At 55.0% G+C, this 21,911-nt stretch overlaps 2 protein-coding genes across 4 annotated transcripts in view; one reads left to right on the top strand and one right to left on the bottom strand.

Moving 5' to 3' along the window:
* The first annotated feature begins 1,712 nt into the window (after window positions 1–1,712).
* Window positions 1,713–6,181, top strand: HRC (histidine rich calcium binding protein). 2 transcript variants are annotated; one of them, XM_007997511.3, is made up of 6 exons: window positions 1,713–3,988; window positions 4,064–4,134; window positions 4,976–5,044; window positions 5,295–5,349; window positions 5,821–5,857; window positions 6,042–6,181. In XM_007997511.3, the coding sequence occupies exons 1-6, from the start codon at window positions 1,894–1,896 to the stop codon at window positions 6,076–6,078; spliced, it is 2,364 nt and encodes a 787-aa protein (XP_007995702.3). In that variant the 5' UTR covers window positions 1,713–1,893; the 3' UTR covers window positions 6,079–6,181. The 2 variants fall into 2 exon arrangements, with proteins under 2 accessions (XP_007995702.3, XP_007995703.3); XM_007997512.3 differs by having other exon boundaries at window positions 1,713–3,976.
* A 145-nt stretch (window positions 6,182–6,326) lies between these two features.
* Window positions 6,327–21,911, bottom strand: part of PPFIA3 (PTPRF interacting protein alpha 3) — a 30,169-nt gene continuing 14,584 nt past the window's right edge. Inside the window, exons 14-30 of one of the 2 annotated variants that reach the window (XM_007997506.3) lie at window positions 21,260–21,404; window positions 20,268–20,455; window positions 18,738–18,960; window positions 17,697–17,860; window positions 17,435–17,562; window positions 16,004–16,097; window positions 15,280–15,361; window positions 14,378–14,578; window positions 11,366–11,428; window positions 11,179–11,205; window positions 9,101–9,276; window positions 8,598–8,695; window positions 8,194–8,369; window positions 8,037–8,105; window positions 7,641–7,812; window positions 7,219–7,290; window positions 6,327–7,134 (exon numbers count right to left, since the gene is read on the bottom strand). In XM_007997506.3, the coding sequence (XP_007995697.1) occupies window positions 7,232–7,290; window positions 7,641–7,812; window positions 8,037–8,105; window positions 8,194–8,369; window positions 8,598–8,695; window positions 9,101–9,276; window positions 11,179–11,205; window positions 11,366–11,428; window positions 14,378–14,578; window positions 15,280–15,361; window positions 16,004–16,097; window positions 17,435–17,562; window positions 17,697–17,860; window positions 18,738–18,960; window positions 20,268–20,455; window positions 21,260–21,404 (2,065 nt within the window). In that variant the 3' untranslated portion in view covers window positions 6,327–7,134; window positions 7,219–7,231. The remainder of the gene's footprint in view (window positions 7,135–7,218; window positions 7,291–7,640; window positions 7,813–8,036; window positions 8,106–8,193; window positions 8,370–8,597; window positions 8,696–9,100; window positions 9,277–11,178; window positions 11,206–11,365; window positions 11,429–14,377; window positions 14,579–15,279; window positions 15,362–16,003; window positions 16,098–17,434; window positions 17,563–17,696; window positions 17,861–18,737; window positions 18,961–20,267; window positions 20,456–21,259; window positions 21,405–21,911) is intronic. The other variant, XM_007997507.3, reaches the window with a different exon arrangement.

The following is a 21,911-nucleotide window of genomic DNA, read 5'->3' on the forward strand; positions in this document are numbered from 1 at the left end:
GAAAGGGAGACAGAGACCCAGGGAGAGGGGGACAGAGACCCAGAGAGAGGGGGACAGAGACCCAGAGAGAGGGGGACAGAGACCCAGAGAAAGGGAGACAGAGACCCAAAGAGAGAGGGACAGAGACCCAGGGAGAGGGGGACAGAGACCCAGAGAGAGAGGGGGACAGAGACCCAGAGAGAGAGGAGGACAGAGTCCCAGAGAGAGAGGGACAGAGACCCAGGTAGAGGGGGACAGCGACCCAGAGAGAGGGGGACAGATATCCAGAGAGAGAGGAGGACAGAGTCCCAGAGAGAGAGGGGGAGAGAGGCCCAGAGGGAGAAGGGGATAGAGGCCCAGAGAGAGAGGGGGATAGAGGCCCAGAGAGAGGGGGACAGAGACCCAGAAACAGAGGGGGACAGAGACCCAGGAAAAGGTGGACAGAGACTCCAAGAGAGAGGGTGACAGAGTCCCAGAGAGAGGGGGGAACTGAGACCCAGAAAGAGAGGGGAACAGAGATCCAGAGAAAGGGGCAGAGATCCAGGGAGAAGGGGACAGAGACCCAGAGAGAGATGGGGACATATACCCAGAGAGGGGGACAGAGACTCAGAGAAAGCGAGACAGAGACCTACAGAGAGAGGAATAGAGACCCAGGGAGAGAGGGAGGGAAACCCAGAGAGAGAGGGGGACAGAGACCCAGGGAGAAGTGGACAGAGACTCCGAGAGAGTGGGGGACAGAGACCCAGAGAGGTGGATGCCAGAGATGGGGAGGAGACACCTTGACTGAGGCAAGGGGCAGAGGGGGATGCAAAAACCAAAGAATTGGGCAAAGGGCAGGAACTCAGAAAGGAGGGGCCAGAGATTTAGGGGAGAGGGCACAGGTGAGAGAGAGGGACACAGACTTGGGTGGAGGACAGACACTCAGATGAGAGCGGGACAGAATCCCAGAGTGAGAGGGAGAGGCAATGCCACGGAGGAGGGACAAGGACCCTGAGAGAGCAGATGACAGAATGGAAGAGAGAGGAGGACCTGTGAACAGGAAGGGAGACGCTAGTGGGGGCAGTCATGACCGGTGAGGAGCAGGAGATACTGAAACACAGAGACGGGCAAGGCCACTTGTCTCCTGCCAGCCCTCTGTGACGGGGACAGCTGCAGCCTCCGTAACCTGAGTCCCCCTACCCCTCCCAGCTGTATTTATAGCCCTGGCCTAGCCCAGTCCCTGCCCCCAGATCTGAGTTCCAGGGACAGGAGGTCATGGGCACGTGTGTTGAGGGCCATGTTCCTTTCCCCCACTTCCAGGGCCTCAACATTGGCATCACTGTCTCACCAGCGTGTGTCATTCCGGCTGGAAACACCCCACAATCAAACCCCCAGTCCTTCCATGCGAGGGGTCTCTCCCATCTGATAAGTCTCTTCTGCCTCCCCCAGGTGCCCCAGGCTCCCCCAAAAAACCTGCTAAAAGTCTAGCCTTTGTCTTTGCAGCTGCCAAACATGAGCTTGTTGGTAGGTCAAAGTCAAGTCCCTTGGCCCCCATCTCCTGGCCAGGGAGAGACCCCTCACTGGTCCCCTCTCCAGCTGGGAGGAGGAGGAGCAGGAGGCGGCAGGCGGGGACTGACCCAGAATAACTCAGGGCTGAGAGTAAATTTAGCCAGAGAGAGGGGAGGGGAAAGACCCTATTGGCTGGGGAATGGGGAGGGAGGGCCCCAGAGGGGGGTCAGGGGGCTCGGGAGACAGCCTCAGAGGGGTGTCCAGGGCCAGGCAGCAAGGACCAGAGGAAGGTGGACAGAGACCGAAAGGACAAAGCAAAGGAGCGACACAGAGAAAAAAAGAGACTGACCCCAAAGGGACAAAGACCCCAACATTCGTCCACCTCGCCGCAGAGGCAGCTGGAGTCAGTGCTGCCTGTCCGTCCCCATGGGCCACCGTAGGCCATGGCTGCACACTTCTGTCCTCTGGGCTGGGGTGGCCAGCCTGCTCCTCCCCCCGGCCATGACCCAGCAGCTGAGAGGGGCCGGGCTGGGCTTCAGCAACTGGAACAACAACGCCGGAGTCACCGGGCTCTCCCAGCAGGCATCGGCAGAGCTTGGCCACCACCTCCACAGCCCGAAAGACCATCCAGATGAGAACGAGGATGTTTCCACAGAGAATGGACATGATTTCTGGAGCCACCCAGACCGTGACAAGGAGGATAAAGACGTCCCCAAGGAATATGGGCACCTACTCCCGGGTCACAGGTCCCAGGACCATGAGGTTGGAGACGAGGATGTCTCAGGTGAGGAGGTCTTTGCACAGCATGGTGGGCAGGCCCGTGGGCACAGAGGCCATGGGAGTGAAGACACGGAAGACTCAGCTGAGCACAGGCACCACCTCCCCAGCCACAGGAGCCACAGCCATCAAGACGAGGATGAGGACGAAGTTGTGTCCAGTGAGCATCGCCATCATATCCTCAGGCATGGACACCGAGGCCATGATGGGGAAGATGATGAAGGAGAAGAGGATGAGGAGGAGGAGGAGGAAAAGGAGGTCTCCACTGAGTATGGACACCAGGCCCACAGGTACCGAGGCCACGGGAGTGAAGAGGATGAGGATGTCTCAGATGGACACTATCATCATGGCCCCAGCCACAGGCACCAAGGCCATGAAGAAGATGACGATGATGATGATGATGTCACCACTGAGTATGGACACCAGGCCCACAGGCACCGAGGCCACGGGAGTGAAGAAGATGAGGATGTCTCAGATGGACACCACCATCATGGCCACAGCCACAGGCACCAAGGCCACGAAGAAGAGGACGATGATGATGATGATGATGTCACCACTGAGTATGGACACCAGGCCTACAGGCACCGAGGCCACGGGAGTGAAGAGGATGAGGATGTCTCAGATGGACACTATCATCATGGCCCCAGCCACAGGCACCAAGGCCACGAAGAAGATGATGATGATGATGATGATGATGAGGTCTCCACTGAGTATAGACACCAGGCTCACAGGCACCGAGGCCACGGGAGTGAAGAGGATGAAGATGTCTCAGATGAACACCATCATCACGGCCCCAGCCACAGACACCGAGACCACAAAGAAGAAGAAGAAGATGATGATGATGTCTCCACTGAGTATGGACACCAGGCCCACAGGCACCAAGACCACAGAAAGGAAAAGGATGAGCCTGTCTCAGGTGAACACAACAGTCATATCCCTGACCACAGGCACCAAGGCCACAGAGACGAGGAAGAAGATGAGGATGTGTCCACTGAACATTGGCACCAGGGTCCCCAACGTGTCCACCATGGCCTTGTAGATGAGGAAGAGGAAGAAGAGGAGATCACAGTCCAGTTCAGCCACCGTGTTGCAAGCCACCAACCTCAAGGCCACAAGAGTGATGAAGAGGACTTCCAAGATGAGTATAAAACAGAAGTCCCTCACCATCACCACCACAGAGTCCCCAGGGAGGAAGATGAGGAGGTCTCCGCTGAGCTTGCCCACCAGGTCCCCAACCACGGGCAAAGCCACCAAGATGAAGAAACTGGCCATGGTCAAAGAGGGTCCATCAAAGAGATGAGCCATCACCCCCCAGGACACACAGTGGTCAAGGATAGAAGCCATTTGAGGGAGGATGATTCTGAGGAGGAAAAGAAGGAAGAGGACCCCGGCACCCATGAGGAAGATGATGAAAGTTCAGAGCGGGGAGCGAAAGGCACCCACCATGGCAGCTGGGACCAGGAAGATGAGGAGGATGAGGAGGAAGGTCATGGCCTCAGCCTGAATCAGGAGGAGGAAGAAAAGGAAAACAAGGAGGAGGAGGAGGAGGAGGAAGAAGAGGAGGAGAGGAGAGAAGAGAGGGCTGAAGTTGGGGCCCCACTGAGTCGAGACCACAGCGAGGAGGAGGAGGAGGAGGAGGGGCTGGAGGAAGATGAGCCCCACTTCACCATCATCCCCAACCCACTGGACGGGAGAGAGGAGGCTGGAGGTGCCTCCAGTGAGGAGGAAAGCGGTGAGGACACAGGTAAATGGCCTGGGCTGGTGTGGGTGTGGAGAAACCAAGTCAGCCTGGGTCACTGCTGCCCGTCTGTCCCCGCAGGTCCACAGGACGCTCAGGAGTACGGGAACTACCAGCCAGGGTCCCTGTGTGGCTACTGCTCCTTCTGCAATGTATGTCCCCAGCCCAGATCCACCCACCAAGGTGTCCCCAGAATCTGTCCCAGGGGCCCTGGGGTGGTGCTGTGGGAGGGCTCAGAGCAAGGTCAGGCCAGGGTCAGTTCTGAATGAAGAGATCCTTATGCAGGCATGTGAGGTGAGGACAGACTGAAGGCTGGGGTGTGGGGACAGAGACAGGGGTCTGTGGCAAAGAGAGTTGGGGAAAGGAGGGATGGCACAGGGGCTGATAGTCTAGGGGGAGAATAGGGAGAGAGGGGGTGGAGAGAGCACCTGAGCCCACCCTGAGTGGGGGACATGGGGTCGCCATGAGATAGAAAACCAGGGCAGGGCCGGGCATGGTGGCTCACCCCTGTAATCCCAGCACTTTGGGAGGCCAGGGCAGGTGGAACACGGGGTCAGGAGATCGAGACCATCCGGGCTAACACGGTGAAACCCCATCTCTACTAAAAAATACAAAAAATTAGCCGGACGTAGTTGCATGCACCTGTAATCCCAGCTACTCAGGAGGCTGAGGCAGGAGAATCGCTTGAACCTGGGAGACAGAGGTTGCAGTGAGCCGAGGTTGTGCCACTGCACTACAGCCTGGGCAACAGAGAGAGACTCCCTCTCAAAAAAAAAAAAAAAAAAAAAAGGAAAGGAAGGAAGGAAGAAAGGAAACAAACCAGGGGCAGGGGAGTGGAGAGAGGCTGATTTGGGGGGGCAGATACAGAGCTCAGTGTTAGAGATAAAGAGGGTAGAGTCTGGGGAAGCATCCAGGGTGCAGGGGTGGACCAGGGGCAGGTGTCTCCCAAGTGGGGTTAGAGTTTCCGTCTAACCAGGCTCCCCTGGTCCCCAGCGATGCACTGAATGTGAGAACTGTCACTGTGATGAGGAGAACATGGGTGAGCACTGCGACCAGTGCCAGGTGAGACCTCACCTCACACTCAAGGCTCCACTGGGCCTTAGGATGCACCGGGACCCTCTGAGGACCCCCACCCCTAAATCCTGGCCTCTGACCCAACCCCTTACCCCAATGCAACCTTGACTCCACAAGCAATCCTGACTCCAGCCTTAACCTAGACCTAGCCTCTGGTCCGGGTCTGGTCCTGGCCCCATCCTAACTCCGCCCCTGGCCACGCCCCACGCTCACTCTCTCTCCCCGTCCCCACCCCCAGCACTGTCAGTTCTGCTATCTCTGCCCGCTGGTCTGCGAAACGGTCTGCACTCCAGGTGAGCATGGGCGGGGCCCTGGAAAAACCTGAGGAAGGTGTCAGGCCCAGCGTGGTGAATCCTGGTGGGGGCGGAGCCAAACCTGAGGGACTGGCCCTGGAGGCTGGTGGGGCGGGGTTAAGAGAGGAGGCGTGGCCAAGGCTGTGAGCACGTGGGCCGGGACCTGGCTCGAGGAACACCAGGTGGAGTTGCTGAAGTCAAGGGACAGAAATGAGTGGAGGGCTGAGGTGCAGGGCTAGAGCCTAATTGGCGAGGTTAACTCAAGTAGGAATCGAAGGGGCGGGGCTACTGGAGAACGGAATCACCCAGAACGAAAAAGGGGTCCAGCAGAAGGGATTCAGTTTGAAGAAGGAATTAGAGAATTAGGGAAAAGGAGGTGGCGCTAGCACTAATCTCGCACGCTATACTGAGTGGCCACCTAATTTTGTTCGTGCAGTACCCCTCAAGCCTCTTTTCTCTGCTCTCCTACAGGAAGCTACGTCGACTATTTCTCCTCCTCCCTATATCAGTAAGTGTATTGGGGAAGGAGAGTGTGTAAAAACCCATTTAGAGAAGTGGTTGTCTCGCTGAGTTATCGGATGACTCTGGGACTCCATTTCCTCGTCCATGAAATGGGCAGGTTAATGATCTCTAAGAGTCCTGGGGTGAGCTTTGAACACTAGCTGTTTAACTTCTGGCGTCCTCCTCTCCAGAGCCCTGGCGGACATGCTGGAAACGCCGGAACCCTGACCCAGCCGCTCGACTGCGACACAGGTGTACCTCCCCTTGCCTTCCAACCCCTTTCCATGAGCCATATTTATTTCTCTGAATAAACGTGCTCCCCGAAACCTCATTGTCAGACGTGGGGTCTGGGAATCTCAGGGCATCAGGGAATAGCGCGTAGGCTCTAGGGACCTGGACCTAGACTTGAGGGATGAGGGGCCTGGACTCCTGGCTTGAGGAGGTTGGTTGAACACGCCCCCCTACCAAAAAAAAAAATCAGTCAACAAAGGAGCTTTTTGAAACAGTTCTCTTTACCCGTGATCACTGAGTGACGCCTGGGGCGGGGAGGCCGACCGAGAGATGGGGGCGAGGGCTCCCCCACTGCCCCCCTGCCCCCACGCCACGTCGCCCAGCGGCATCGTGGAAAGAGGATTCTCCCATGCAAACCCCGGAGCCAGAGGGGAAGGGGGAGCGCCATTCTGCGCCCCCTACCCCCGGGGCACGGACACGGCCACAGCACGGGGGGCGGTGAGGCCCCGGGGACACGAGACACGGGGGAGGGAGAGGGGACCCCGCCCGCAGATGACCCGGGGGACCGGCGACCGGACGCGGCGGGGCGGAGCTGAGTGGCACAGGGGGCGAGGCTTGTAGCAGCGAGTCTCCCCTCCCCTCCTTTCGGACGAAGAAGGAAGACTTGGGCCCCGCAACTGGGCAGGAAAAAGGGGAGGGGCAGCCTCTCCCCGCATGCGGCCCGGAAGGGAAGCCCCGCCCCCTTCCCGCGGGTAAAGGACACCCGTCTCCCAACAGAAACTGATCAATAAATTACAAAGTAGAGAAAAGGAAGGCGGACGTTTGGGGCGGGATTTCTTCCTGCCCGCTTCTTCCCCCTCTCAGTCCAGTTCATGTGGTTTGGTCCAGGCCCCGGCCCTGTGCGAGGCGGGCGCGCGCACTCCCGCTGGTCTGTACAGATGGTCCAGTCCTAGGCGCGAGCTCCCCCGCCCGCTCTCCCCGGCGAGGCCACAGTCCAGGCAGGAGAGGGAACAGCCCAGCCTCGGGAAGATTCTTCCGTCCGAGTGAGGTCACCTGCATGACGCCGGGCAGCGCGTGGAGCAATGAATATCCACCGTGCCGCCCCGCACCCCCAAGGTCACCCAGCACGGTCCTCACCTGGAGGCCTGCACTAGCAGGAATAGGTCCGGACCGAAACGCCGTCTGCCCGGGAACTCCCAGAAGTCTGGCCTGGAGGGAGAGCGAGCAGCGGTTCAGCCTGGAGCACCCTCCTCCCTGTTCCTCTCCAGGATTCCTCCCTTTGGACTTCCCTTCCCGATGTCACAACGATCGCCGGGCTCCACATGGGTTTCCCTCCCTTCCGACTCAAACTCGCATTGGGCGAGTTCACTCCCGCCTTGGGAAGGGGGAGTGGGATTTATCCATTTCATCCTGAGGGGGGAGTCCGGAAGGTTGGAGCAGTCCATTCTTCAGGGGTGGGCGAGAAAGGACTAGGCCATTCCAGAACCTGGACTACTGAGGTGGTCCATGTCCAACCCAAGGGAAGCGAGGAGGGGATGTCGCATTTGGGAACCCCCCACCTTCTGGCTGCAGCTTGCGGAGAGGGAGCCCCGGAGAGCCCAGGGCTCCCGCTGCAGCCGAACGAAAGTTGGGGGGCAACATCTCAGCTGAGTCGGGAGTTACGCCTCGGAGGTCCTTCTCCCGGAACATCTTCCGCCAGGATGGGGAGCGGCTGAAAGACTTGGCGCTGTCCTAGGTATAGGAACCGGGCAGCCGGTGAGGGACTCGGGCCTCGCCTGACTCCGCCCCTTCCTTTGACTCCACCCCTCTCCGGGGAGCACCTTGCCCTTAACCCCGCCCCTCTCCTGGCCCCGCCTCCAACCGTAACTCTTTAATAAAGTCAGGCCCCGCCCTCTCAGCGCCGCCTCTCGAGGAGCCGCTGGGAGCAGAGCCCTCTGAGCTGCTGCCGCGCCCACCTCGTCCAGCCGCCTGTCTGTGCCTAAGGAGATAAGGTTGCTGAATTCCTTCTCCAGGAGCTGCCGGGCCTGGAAAGAGGAGGTGGAGGGGGCGGTTGGAGCGTGCAGTCTGCGAGGTGGGGACGCCCAGCATGCTCCGGGCCCAGCGGCAGCTCACCTGTGCATTCTGCGTGGGGATCTGCAGGAGCAAGGCCAGGTCGGAGTAGTCGAAGGTCTCGTCCAGGGCGAGCAGTGCCCCGTGTACCCCGCTCTCCGTGAGGTTCGTGGCAAATTCTTTCAGGCCCAGCCCGGACACCCAACCCATGACCCGCTCATTGGACCACACCATCACGTCTGGGGACGGAAAGGACCCTCAGCCGTGCCCCTCCCGTGGCCTGGAGCGTTCAGTGTAGCCCATACCTACACCTCCATTTCCTCTCTTCGGGTCATGCCCCCCACGCTGGCCCCACCCCTCGGTTATGGTGCCAATCTTCTTCTCCGGCCTCTCCCCACCCCATCTCCTCCCCATCCAGCTCTACACCCTCCACCTGGCTCCCAAAGGGGTCCTTACACTCGACTTACCTCGGATCTGGGTCTGACTTTCTTCCCGCCTCCGCTCCAGGTCCTTCCGGTCATAGTTGAGCCGTTTCAGGCACATAATCCCATAATGTAGACTCACCCTGAGCAGCAGGAGAAGTGGAGTCACGGATGAGCCTTCCAGTCCCCCTGGCTGCTGCTCCTACGGGTCCCTCCCCACTGGCTGTGCTCTTCTTGGAAAGGGTGGGGAGCTGATCTGTTCTGTGGACTGTTGACCCCCTCAGGAGGTGAGGCATTTTCAACAATAGGCACTTCCTATTGGCCAGCCTGGAGGGGATACAGGGTTAACTAGCCAAGCCATCTCAGGATCTGAACTTTTCCTGTGGACCATCTCATTGGTGAAGGGGGCACAGAGTGAGGATTTCCTGAGAACTCAGGCTAAAAAGGCCAAGATAAGCCTAGGAATCTCCCATGGCCAATCCCATTGGCCAAAGACTCTGGGGTGGGGCTTCCCTTTGGACTATACCCATTGGCCAGGCAGCCCCCACCTGTGAAAGCTGTCCACCATCTTGAGTTGGCCCCGGAGCTCCTTCTTGTTAAGGTGATCTAACATTCGGGCATCCACCAGCGACTCCATGAAGTAGCTGCGGTATTGGGGCAGCCCCAGGCTGGGCAGCCAGTCGTTCCCCACCCACTCGTGGTTCATGTCGCCATATGCCAGGATCTGGGGCCATGGGCAGGTGAGGGAAGAATCAGGCCCTCTGGCCCCTTCCCACTGTGCATGAGAGGGGTACAGTCCAACCTCCCAATCCAAGGTTTTTCCCACCCCATAGTAGCACAATGACCAATCTCTGCTCAGGATAATGGACCAATCCAGAGCTGTCTCCTAGTTCTTCATGACAACATATACTCTTGGCTACTCAAACAGTGGTCCTGAGACCTAGAGCATCACCATCACCTGTGGACTTCCTGGAATTGCAGAATCTCAGACCTTATGCCAGGCCTACTGAAGTCGGTATCTGCATTTTCACAAGACCCTCGGGTGATTTGAAATATACATTATATTTATTTTTTAATTTCTTTCTTTCTTCTTTTAATTTAATTTAATTTTATTTCTCTTTCTCTTTCTGACAGAGTCTGCTATGTCACCCAGACTGGAGTGCAGAGGCACGAGCAACTCTGCTCGTGTCACTGCAACCTCCCTGTCCCAGGTTCAAGCAATTCTCTTGCCTCAAACTTCGAGTAGCTGGGATTACAGGTACACGCCACCACACCCGGCTGATTTTTGTATTTTTTAGTATAAACGGGGTTTCACCATGTTGGCCAGGCTAGTCTCGAACTCCTGACCTCAAGAGATCCACCCACCTCAGCCTCCCAAAGTGCTGGGATTACAGGCATGAGCCACTGCGCCCAGCCATATTTGTTTATTTTTTAGAGACAGGGTCTTACTATGTTGCCCAGGTTGACCTTGGCTTCTTGGGCTTAAGCCATCCTCCTGCCTCAGTATTCCAAGTAGCTGGGACTACAGGTGCGTGCCACCCCACTACCCATTAAATTTGGGGAAGCACTGCTTTAACTCTGTCTCACTGCAGTCCAACATCACTACACCCCCAAGTCAGGACAATGGATTCTTTCAAGGCAGCTCTCCCACTAAAAGGGCCATCACTCTCGCAATGTCCTGAAAATACTTGTCTAATGTTATATCTGGCCCAGGACAATATTCCAGATGAGCCCCAAGTCCCTCACTCCTTTCAGCATCAGCACAAAATCCACACCTCCCCCTGGCTGGAAGTATGTGATCTATGACCACAGTGAAACATAATTCCTCCGTGGACAGCCAGCTCATACCTCTTGATTTTTTTGTTTGTTTATTTGTTTGGTTTTTATGAGATGGAGTCTCACTCTGTCACCCAGGCTGGAGTGCAGTGGTGCAATCTCGGCTCACTGCAACCTCCACCTCCTGGATTCAAGCGATTCTCCTGCCTCAGCCTCCCAAGTAGCTGGGATTACAGGCGCTAGCCATTGTGCCCAGCTAATTTTTGTATTTTTAGTAGACACAGGGTTTCACCATGTTGGACAGGCTGGTCTCAAACTCCTGACCTCAGGTGATCTGCCCACCTCAGCCTCCAAAAGTGCTGGGATTACAGGCGTGAACCACTGCGCCTGGCCGCCTCTTGTTTCTTGAGAACAAAGTGTAGCTCTTCCTCCCCAATTTCTTATTCAGCCTGGCTACCTCACCACCACCACAGCCAATGTTTCCTCCTTGGCCCTGGTACACTGAGCAGTCCATTGTAGGCCCGGCCCCCTCCACTATAGGGACACCGGCTGCTCAGTGTCTCTCCTAAGCTACAGAATTGAAGCCCCTTAGAGCCCCCACAATCCACGATGATGAAATGGTCCATGCATAAGGCTGACTATGCAACAGTCTGGGCTTCCACATCGCATCCCCTCTACCCTCCCCACCACCAAGCCATAATGGAACAGTCCAGAGCCAAGCTTGGCACAGCGCCCCCCCATGGGGATGATGGCATGTTCTGGTGAGGACAGGGGCAGGGCTCGGAGGAGGAGCATCCATGCGTCGTGCACAGCCTGTTCATGCGCTCACGCCCCGCCCCGCGTCCCCTACCTGCTCCCAGCTGATCTCCTTGGTCTCCTGACCCGTTAGTAGGAAGAGGGGAGAGAAGGGGTGAGTTAAGGGGCAGGCAGAGGAGGACGCAAGGAGCGGACTTAGGGATGGCCACAGACTCGGTCCCTGCCCCCACCCCCAAAGAGGGTTAGTGCCACCCCCAAGGCGGCCGGCAGGGGGCACTCACGGGCTTAGTCGTGGCTGTAAGGGACTCCATCTCCTCGTGTGTCATCCACACGTTTCCTGTGGACTGAGGGGCAGGGAGTGTTAATGGATGGTGGGAGAGGGCTTCGCGTGGGGGAGAGGAAGGAAGGTGTCCTCCTGAAGGCCCTGGGCCATATGTTTATGTCCCTCCTACTTTCTGGGACAAGCAGTAACAGAGAAGAGGAATGATCCTTGTTATCGGGCACCTGCCATGTACCGGGCAATGTGACTTTGGAGTTGAACAAATTCAGGTTGGAATTGCGACCCTGCCATGCATTTTGCCGTGTGGCCCCGTGCAAATGACGTCACCTCGCTGACCTCACACAGAAGTACAGAATGAGGATTCAAAAGTGGGGGGCAGACACAGCCATGGGGCAAATGTTTAGGGGGTGTGGGGGGTTCACATTTATTGATCTTCTGCTCCCAACAACCCCACAAGTTAGGAATCCATACAAGGATAAAAACATTTATGTATCTCCTGGTAAGTGTCAGGCACCAGTCACCGTCATAGAGTGTGGGATATGGCAAGGGACACAACAGACCCTTTTCGTCGAACTGGGGGAGAAATAATCAACATATTTTAAGTATGTTGGGGAAATTTGAATACAGAATAGTCGATGAAATTAACAACTGTAGCCAGTTGCGGTGGCTCACACCTGTAGTCCCAGCACTCTGGGAGGCTGAGGCGGGCACATCACTTTTGGCGTTTGAGATTAGCCTGGCCAACGTGGAGAAACCCCATCTCTACTAAAAATACAAAAGTTAGGATGAGAGATGGGGTTTCACCATGTTGCCCAGGCCTGTAATCCTAGCACTTTGGGAGGCAGAGGCAGGTGGATCACCTGAGGTCAGGAGTTCAAGACCAGCCTGGTCAACACTGGTGAAACCCCATCTCTACTAAAAATACAAAAATTTGCTGGGCATAGTGGCCTGTGCCTTTAATCTCAGCTACTCAGGAAGCTGAGGCAGGAAAATCGCTTGAACCAGGGAGGTGGAGGTTGCAGTGAGCTGAGATCTCACCACCGCACTCCAGCCTGGGCAACAGAGTGAGACTCCGTCTCAAACAAAAAAAGAAAAAAAAAAGGAAAAGAAAAAGAAATTAACAACAATGTGAATGCCCTTAGGTATGATAAAGGATGTGGTGTTTACAAGGAAGAAAAAGACCCACTAGGCCGGGCGCGGTGGCTCATGCCTGTAATCCCAGCACTTTGAGAGGCCGAGGCAGGCAGATCACGAGATCAGGAGATCGAGACCATCCTGGCTAACATGGTGAAACCCCGTCTCTACTAAAAAAATACCAAAAATTAGCCGGGCGTAGTGACGGGCGCCTGTAGTCCCAGCTACTCTGGAGGTTGAGGCAGGAGAATGGCGTGCACCCAGGAGGTGGAGCTTGCAGTGAGCCGAGATCACGTGACTGCACTCCAGCCTGGGCAGCAGAGCAAGACTCCGTCTCAAAAAGGGAAAAAGACCCACTAAAGTAATTTTGGAGGCCAAGCTGTTATGATGTCCTCAAATGACATTCAAGTACAGGTCTCTGAGCATCCCCAACCTGAAAATCTAAAAATCCAAAATGCTCCAAAATTCTAAACTTTTTTTTTTTTGGATGCAGTCTCTCTCTGTCACCCAGGCTGTAGTACAGTGGGACAATCACAGCCCACCACATCCTCCATCTCCTGGGCTCATAGGATCCTCCCACCTCAGCCTCCTGAGTAGCTGGGACTACAGGTATGCGCCACCACACCCGACTAATTTTTGTATTTTTAGTAGAGACGGGGTTTCGCCATGTTGCCCAGGCTGGTCTCGAACTCCCAGGCTCAAGAGATCAGCCGCCCAAGTCCTCCCAAAATGCTGGAATTACAGGTGTGAGCCACGGCACTTGGCCCTAAACTTCTTAAGTGCTGACATGAAGCCACAAGAGGAAAATCCCCCATCTGACCTCATGTGACAGATCACAATCAAAATGCAGTCAATACTTTGTTTCATGCACGAAGTTATTTAAAATATTGTATAAAATTCTTTTTAGGCATGTGTATGAGATGCATATGAAACATAAATGAATTTCATGTTTAATCTTGGCTCTCATCCCCAAGATATTTCATTTCTATGCAAATATTAAAAAAAAGACTTTTTAAAATCAGAAATTCTAAACACTTCTGGTCCCAGGTATTTCAGGTAAGGGATACTCAACCTGTACTCCCCACTCCCGCCACCCCACACACACAACAGAGCAAGTACAGCAAAAGGTTGAGAATTGCTGAACTGGGTACACATGATATCCTGTATGTTTGAAATTTCTCGTAATAAAAAGTTGAAACGAGGGCCGGGCGCGGGGGCTCACGCCTGTAATCTCAGCACTTGGGAAGCCGAGGCGGGTGGATCACCTGAGGTCGGGAGTTCAAGACCAGCCTGGCCAACATGTCAAAACCCTGTCTCTACTAAAAATACAAAAATTAGCCGGGCATGGTGGCAGGCACCTGTAATCCCAGCTACTCAGGAGGCTGAGACAGGAGAATGGCTTGAACCCGGGAGGGGGATTGCAGTGAGCCAAGATCGCGCCATTGCACTCCAGCTTGGACAACAAGAGCAAAACTTTGTCTTAAAAAAAAAAAAAAAAAAGTTGGAATGAAAAGATAAAATAATTAGAAGGCAATAAATGCTATGGGGAAAATTAGAAGGTACTGATATGCTGGAATGATGGGGGAAACTAGTTTAGCTGACAAGTTAAGGAAAGCTTCTTGGAGGTGGTGACATTTGAGTGGGAGAGCAAATGCCGAGGAGAGGGAGAGAGTCAGGGAAGGAGGTGGCCTGGGCCCCTCCTGGAGTACCACATGGACCACAGGCCAAGTCGGGAGCAAAGGGGAGGCTGAGGGGGTGAGAGCCAATGAGAAGCAGGGTCGTGGGACAGAGGAGTGAGCAAGCCCAGGATTGGCTAGACTGAGGGCAAGAGGCGGGGCCCTGAGGAAGCGAAGGCTGGAATTGGCCGCCGGACACTCACAGTGCGAGAGGAGGCGGGGGCCGAGGGCGAGGTGAGCGAGACCATCTCCTGGATGGCGAGGCGAAGCTTGAGTCTGTGTAGCGGGTTGCTGATGCCGATCTCGCGCTGGATCTCTGTGTCTGACAGGTTGGCCATGATGGCACCGCTCTTGACATTGGCCCGGCAGGCGGCCACGTACCAGGCAGGCATGCCTACCCACAGCTGCAGCAGAGGGATGGATGGACAGAGGGGACAGAGGAGGAGAAAACCGGAAAGATGGGGGGACAGGGAGGTGGGGACAGGCAAGCGGGGGTGGGGGGTGAAACAGTGACGTGGGAAAGTTCGCAGGGAGAAGAAATAGGACAAGGAAAAGAGACGTGGACGAGATGAGGAAGAGTCCAGGGAGACAAATGGCGCGGCGGCGGGGGAAAAGAGAGAGAAAAGACAGAAAAGAAAAGAAAGAGAGAGAAAGAAAAGAGAAAGAGAAAGAAAGAAGAGAAAAAGAAGGAAAGAAAAGAAAAGAAAAAGAGGGTGGGGAGAGACAGGAAGTGGGAGACAGGGAGACATCGGCAGGGCAATCGGAGACATGAGAAATATGGGGGATGACAAAAGCGTGGTCAGAGATGGTAATCGTGCCGAAAAATAGAGACAGAGAATCCGGAAAGAGAGAGTAGAGAGAACGACAGGAGACCATGACCCAGGTGGGCAAGGCCAGAGCGGCAGGGGCGGAAGGGGAAGGAGAAAGAAGCTGTTTAGATGTAGAGGAAGGCTGAGCCGCCCTGGGTCCTCACCTGCCCAACCCATGGCCACCCCCACCTCTGGGCTAGAAGCAGGGTGGCGCCAGGAGGACCAGGCAGCCCCTACCAGTAGGGCTGTCACAGGGGTTGGGGACCAACAGTCAGGGCATTTCTGGGCCCCAGTACCTCCAGCCAGGACACCACGGTGGGCCCGTCCCAGGCAGCAAAAGGCAGGCCCTGGCGGCAGGCCTCCTCCAGGAGTTCATGCCTGCAGGGGTGAAGGGGCCAGGATAGAAGCTGTCAGGGGTGGAGACCCCCTGCTCTGTGGATGGTCCCCATCACCCCCCCCACACACACACACATGCACCTTTTATGAATGTATAAAACACGGCAGAAGGTCAAAAAATACATGTGAATCTAAATCCTCTCCCCCCAACCCCTATCAAAAGAGAGAAAAAGAAAAAGAAAAAATATAAATGAAAAAAACACAAAAATTAAAAAAGAAAGAAAAAATAAAAACTCTGGGAGCTCCTGGGTGTCCAGGAAAGCAAGTTCAGGGTCACGGACACCCCCTTCCAGCATTGAATTCTCATTTCTGTTCACCACCACTGCTGCACACCCACACTCTCTCACACACACACTCTCACACTCACGGGCACACACTCATGCACACTCACACGCACACTCATACACACACATATACACACACACATACTCTCACATGCGGGCACACACTCATGCACACTCACATGCACAATCACACACTCTCACACACACTCACTCATACACACACTCATACACTCACACACACTCTCACTAACACATATACCACACACACAGTCGTCACTCACACCACACTCTCACACACACACTCTCACACACTCACACATTCACACACACACACACTCACTTCCTCTTGTTCCTTCGGTCCTTGTCTCCTGGGCCTGTCAGCTTGGCTAGTCCCAGAGGGTCAGTGGCCAGTGTCTCATCTGAGGGTGTTCCAGCTGGAGGCAGGGAGGGGTTGAAATTTGGAAACTCTCAAGGGGGAGGCAGAATCTTTCATGCTGGAGATGATGAGGAAAATGCAGGAAAGGCAGAGGCCCTGAGGGAGTAGTGAGTGAGGCCACATCGAGGAAGCGATCAAGCCAGACAAGCGCCCATGAATTGGAGTCATCGCCAAAAAACGGCTGGATGCACTGGGCTGTCCTTGGTAAGGCGGCAGTGGTGTGCTGGTACATGCCTAACAACTGGCTCCTTGGGAAGGCAGAAGGGAATCCCTGATTTGTAGCATTTGTCCATTTCCGTGGTGTAAATAATCCCACCATGGCCGATTTCAAGCTACCAGTGTGATATCAGCCAATTCCTGAAATAGCAGATCTCCTGAGCCAGTGAGAGCAGGCTCCAGCACACCATAGGAAGGTGCCCTGCCTTGAGGATGCCCCACCCTCTTCCTCTGTTTAAAAAATAGGTGACCAGGCGCGGTGGCTCACACCTGTAATCCCAGCGCTTTGGGAGGCTGAGGCGGGTGGATCACTAGGTCAGGAGATCAAGACCATCCTGGCTAACATGGTGAAACCCCATCTCTACTAAAAATACAAAAAACTAGCCGGGCATGGTGGCGGGTGCCTATAGTCCCAGCTACTCGGGAGGCTGAGGCAGGAGAATGGCATGAACACGGGAGGCAGAACTTGCAGTGAGACGAGATTTCGCCACTATACTCCAGCCTAAGCAATGAAGAGAGACTCCGTCTCAAAAAAAAAAAAAAAAAAAAAAAAAAAAAAAGTAAATGAGTCTGTAATCCCAGCACTTTGGGAGGCCGAGGCTGGTGGATCACCTAAGGTCAGGAGTTCAAGACCAGTCTGGCCAACATGGCGAAACCCTATCTCTACTAAAAACACACACACAAAAAAAAGGTAGTCAGGCATGGTGGTGGGTGCCTGTAGTCCCAGCTGCTCAAGAGGCTGAGGCAGAAGAATTGCTTGAACCCAGGAGGTGGAAGTTCCAGTGAACCAAGATCGTGCCACTGCACTCCAGCCTGGGTAACAGAGCGAATCTCCGTCTCAAAACAACAACAACAAAAACCAAAAAAAACCAACAACCAAAAAAATAGGTAAAAGAAATCAATTCATTTACCCACTCAGTCACCCAAGCAGGCCCCAGAGTGCCCTTTCCTTTTCCCTCCTCCTCCTGCCTACCTTGGCAAGCTGTATTCCTTCCAAATTCTAAATAAATCACCAAATGAATGAAGACATGAATGAATGTCAAATGAACATACAAAGAAAAAGAAAGAAAGGAAGGGAGAAAGGAACAAAGGAGGGAAGGGTTAGAGTGAGGTACTCACCCAGAGAAGAGCTGTCCCGGCCTGGGGGTCCCATTCGTCCCTTCTCTTTCTTGCCAAAGAGACGGCCTATGGATGACTTGATGCTCTTCTTTTTGGGGGCTTTGTGCAGGGAGTCTGGGGCGCCCTCACTGGGAAAGAAGGAGAGAATGAGAGCATATCCTGGCTGGGCTGCCTCCTCTCCTCTCCTCCCAAGTCCTTGTCCACCCCCTTCTCATCTTCCCAAGCCAGCCTCTCCCTGTCCCTATCCCTTGTCCCTGCTGACCTTCCCCGTGAGGGTCCCCCATCTTCCAGGGACCCCGCCTGCAGTGCCAAGGCCTGGGTCATTCTTTCAAGACGGGCAGAGCGGGGAGTGGGTGGCGGGGTGTCTCCTGGGATGGCCGGCCCCTCCCCTCGTGGAGCTCCAGCTTCTTCCTTAGGGACATGATTCTGAGGACAGAGAGCACAGATGCTGGACTGAGTTCAAGGAGTCATGTTGGGGGCGCTTTAGTAACTGAGATGTCTACTGAGGGGTGTGTGGGGTGACCCTGGTTTAGAACAGTATCCAAAGGTAGTCTAGCTCAAGTGAGGGTGAGTTGCAGAAACTTTTTTTTTTTGAGATGGAGTTTCACTCTGTCACCCAGACTGCAGTGCAATGGCACGATCTTGGCTCACTGCAACCTCTGCCTCCCAGGTTCAAGAGATTCTCCTGCCTCAGCCTCCCAAGTAGCTGAGATTAAAGGCATGTGCCACCACGCCCAACTAATTTTTTTTTTTTTTTTTTTTTTGAGACAGAGTCTCGCTCTGTCGCCCAGGCTGGAGTGCAGTGGTGTGATCTCGGCTCACTGCAAACTCTACCTCCTGGGTTCACGCCATTCTCCTGCCTCAGCCTCCCGAGTAGCTGGGACTACAGGCGCCCGCCACCACGCCGAGCTGATTTTTTGTATTTTTAGTAGAGACGGGGTTTCACCGTGTTAGCCAGGATGGTCTTGATCTCCTGACCTCGCGATCCGCCTGCCTCGGCCTCCCAAAGTGCTGGGATTACAGGCGTGAGCCACAGCGCCAGGCCCAGAAACTTTTTAAAATCCCATGCAGAAACTTGATGCATGAGAAATAAAAGTAGACCAGATCTGACTAAAGTGAAAGTTAGGGTTCAAGAACCCAGTGACTCCGCCTCCCCTTTGCTCTTTGAGTTTGAACCTTTAGGGAAAGCTAAGGTTGCTTTGGAAAACCACTGCTATGAGAGGTTACTGTTGTTCACTGCGGAGCCCTGCTTCTGACCTCTCCCCATCCCCCTACTAGGCTGGGGAGACTTCAGAACACTCACAGCCTTGTCGGTGCCCTCACGGGCAGGGCTAGGGGGTGCCAGGCGGGGAGTTGAGTGGCCAGAGCTGGGAGGGGAGGGGCTGGCAAGGGTAGAGGTGGTGAGGGAGGGGGGCAGGGAGCAGCTGCTGCGGTAGCGGCCCAACGAGTCCAAGCCAGAGCTGGACACCCGGCTCTCCAGCTCCTCTGCCCTCTGTTCTGTTGTCTCCTTCTCCTCTTGGATCAGCCTGAGGAGGGAAATAGGGGAAACTGGGTAAGCGGCCGCAGCAGACAGTGGGAGAGGGAATCTGGGAGCACAAGGGGTCAGAAAGGCTTGGTGGGACAAGGGGAATTCTGGGGAAGGTGCAATGACATCAGAGGGCTTTGGTGGGTTTTTGAAGGACTCCCAGGCTCAAGGAGAGTCAAGGAATCCTGATAGTCTCAGGAAGTCATTGCAGGATTAGGGCTGTCAAGGTGATCAAGGTCTGCATCAGGGTGGCCCTGATGATAGTGGTTTGGAAAATCATGAAGGGATTACTGGGGACAAAAGGTCAAGTTCAAGGTGGACTGTAAGAGCAAGGTCATAACAGGAGCAGTGTGAGATCAGGGACTCAGGTCACTCTAGGATCTGGGAAGGGCATGGAGTCATTCCGTATGGAAGGTGGTGGTCATGGTATATTTGCCGAAGGCTCATGGGGAGTGCGTTATAGCAGAATTGCTGAATATGGTCATGGCTGGTGAATCGGGGTAGACGTTACATCACTGGGGGCTTCCTAATAAGTTGGGAACGTTTTTTATATTAGAAATTCTTGGTATATGGAGTTGAAGTTTTTGTCTGTTTGTTTTTTGAGACAGAGTCTCGCTCTGTCACCCAGGCTGGAATGCAGTGGTGCGATCTCGGCTCACTGCAAGCTCCGCCTCCCGGGTTCACGCCATTCTCCTGCCTCAGCCTCCCGAGTAGCTGGGATTACAGGCGCCTGCCAACATGCCCAGTTAATTTTTTGTATTTTAGTAGAGATGGGGTTTCACCATGTTAGCCAGGAGGGTCTCGATCTCCTGACTTCGTGATCCACCTGCCTCGGCCTCCCAAAGTGCTGGGATTACAGGCGTGAGCCACTGCGCCCGGCCCGGACGTGAAGTGTTTGATTAGGGCATTAGGATGAGATTCTTGGCGTTCGAGGTTGGGAACCTTGTGTTGTCTTGAGATTCTTAGAGTAGTGGGAGACTCTGGGCACTTGTTATGTGAAACCACAAAATTGATGGTGTAATGGAAGATTCTTGATGCATTGAGAGGAACTGGGGTATTTTGGGGTGCAGTCTTTGGTGTGTTGGGGAATGGTGAGTACTGGCTGGGGGTATATGTGTAGGTAGCACATAGAAGACTTCTGAGTGTATCTTAGGGGATGCCTGGACAGTGGAGTGAGTGTTGGGCTGGAAGAATTCCTGTGGATGGTGTAAGAGGAGATGGACTCAGGCTTTCAGGCCTCCAGAGCCAAAAGGGCTGTGGAGTCAGCTCAGGTAGGGCAGGGTGGGCCAGGGCGGGGCCAGGGCTCACTTGATCTCCTTGTTGATGGCCTCCAGCTGCTCCTGAAGCATGATGGCCAGCGTCTGCACGTCAGCCTGCCCACTGGGGGACAGCAGCTCAGCCCCAAACATCCCCTCTGCCTCCTCCTCATCTGAGCCGTCCAGCTCCCCAGGGAATGGGGGTGGTATGGAGCCCGCAGGGGCAGACCGCTCCCAATCCTGTCCCTGTGTGGGGACAGAGCGACATCAGGTGGGTGGGGGCCAAGGTTGGTACTGGGTCTTGGCTCATGATCCTGACCTTTCCTGACCTCACTGATGCTTTTCCCAGCCCACCTTTATTTCTTTTTATTTTTATTTTTTATTGAGACAGTGTCTCTCTCTGTCGCCCAGGCTGGAGTGCAGTGGCGCAATCTCAGGTTACTGCAACCTCTGCCTCCCAGGTTCGAATGATTCTTCTGCCTGTCTCCTCAGTAGCTGGGATTACAGGTGCCCGCTACCATGCCCGGCTAATTTTTGCATTTTTCCTAGAGACACCATTTTGGCAAGGCTGCTCTCGAACTCCTCACCTCAAGTGATCTGCCTGCCTCGGCGCCAGCAAGTGTTGGGATTACAGGCATGGACCACCCTGCCCGGCCTCCAACTTCTCTTGACAGGTCCCTGTCCTTGATCCTTCCCCAAACCCTTTCCAAGCCATGCCCACACCCATGACTCCACTCCTGCCCCTGATTCCCATGACTCAGCTGGCTCCTGTTCCTCACCTAACCCTACCTACTCTGGGATTCCATACGCCCCTCCCAGTCCCATCATTACTCTTAGGTTCTCACCAGGTGGCAGGACATCCACAGGAGGAGACATCCAGGCAAGAGGGTTGCAGGGAAGGAGAGAAGAAAGGGTGAGTGGGTGAGTCCAGGAGATTTTGCCTCTCAACTCAGCTTCCTCCTGGAGTCCCACGGATTTAGCTCCACTTCCTACCGCTGCCCACCCAAGCCCTGCTCAGTCCAGGCTCCAGAGGCAGCTGCTGACCTTGGAGGGCTCCTCCTTGACCCCCGACCAGCGGCCCCTCTTGCCTGCCCGACCACTGCCAGCCACATAGGGATCCAGGTGGGCACCAGAAGGTAATGTGGGTGCCTGAGAGTAACGGAGCTCCAGGGCACTGCCAGGAAGGGACCTGTGGGCGTGAGGAAAGCAGTCAGGGACCAAGGGGTCAGGAAAAGGGCACAGAGGTAAGGGGTCACAGAGACAGACCTAGGGCCAGGGCCCTGAAGTCAGAGTCAAGGGTGACTCAGGCCTGTAATCCCAGCACTTTGGGAGGCCGAGGTGGGCAGATCACTTGAGGTCAGAAGTTTGAGACCAGGCCAACATGGTGAAGCCCCGTCTCTACTAAAAATTAAAAAATTAGCTGGACATGGTGGTGGGTTCCTGTAATCCCTGCCACTCTAGAGGCTGATGCAGGAGAATCACTTGAACCGGGGAGGCAGAGGTTGCAGTGAGCTGAGATCATGCCACTGCACTCTAGCTTGGGCAACAGAGCGAGACTCTGTCTCAAAAGAAAGAAAAAGTAAATAAATAAAGTCAGGGTAAAAAAACCAGAGGGCGCTAAGCGCGGTGGCTCACATCTGTAATTCCAGCACTTTGGGAGGCCAAGGCGGGAGGATCACTTCAGGTCTGGGGTTCC

Source organism: Chlorocebus sabaeus, chromosome 6 (genome assembly GCF_047675955.1).
Source record: "Chlorocebus sabaeus isolate Y175 chromosome 6, mChlSab1.0.hap1, whole genome shotgun sequence".
NCBI lineage: Eukaryota > Metazoa > Chordata > Mammalia > Primates > Cercopithecidae > Chlorocebus > Chlorocebus sabaeus.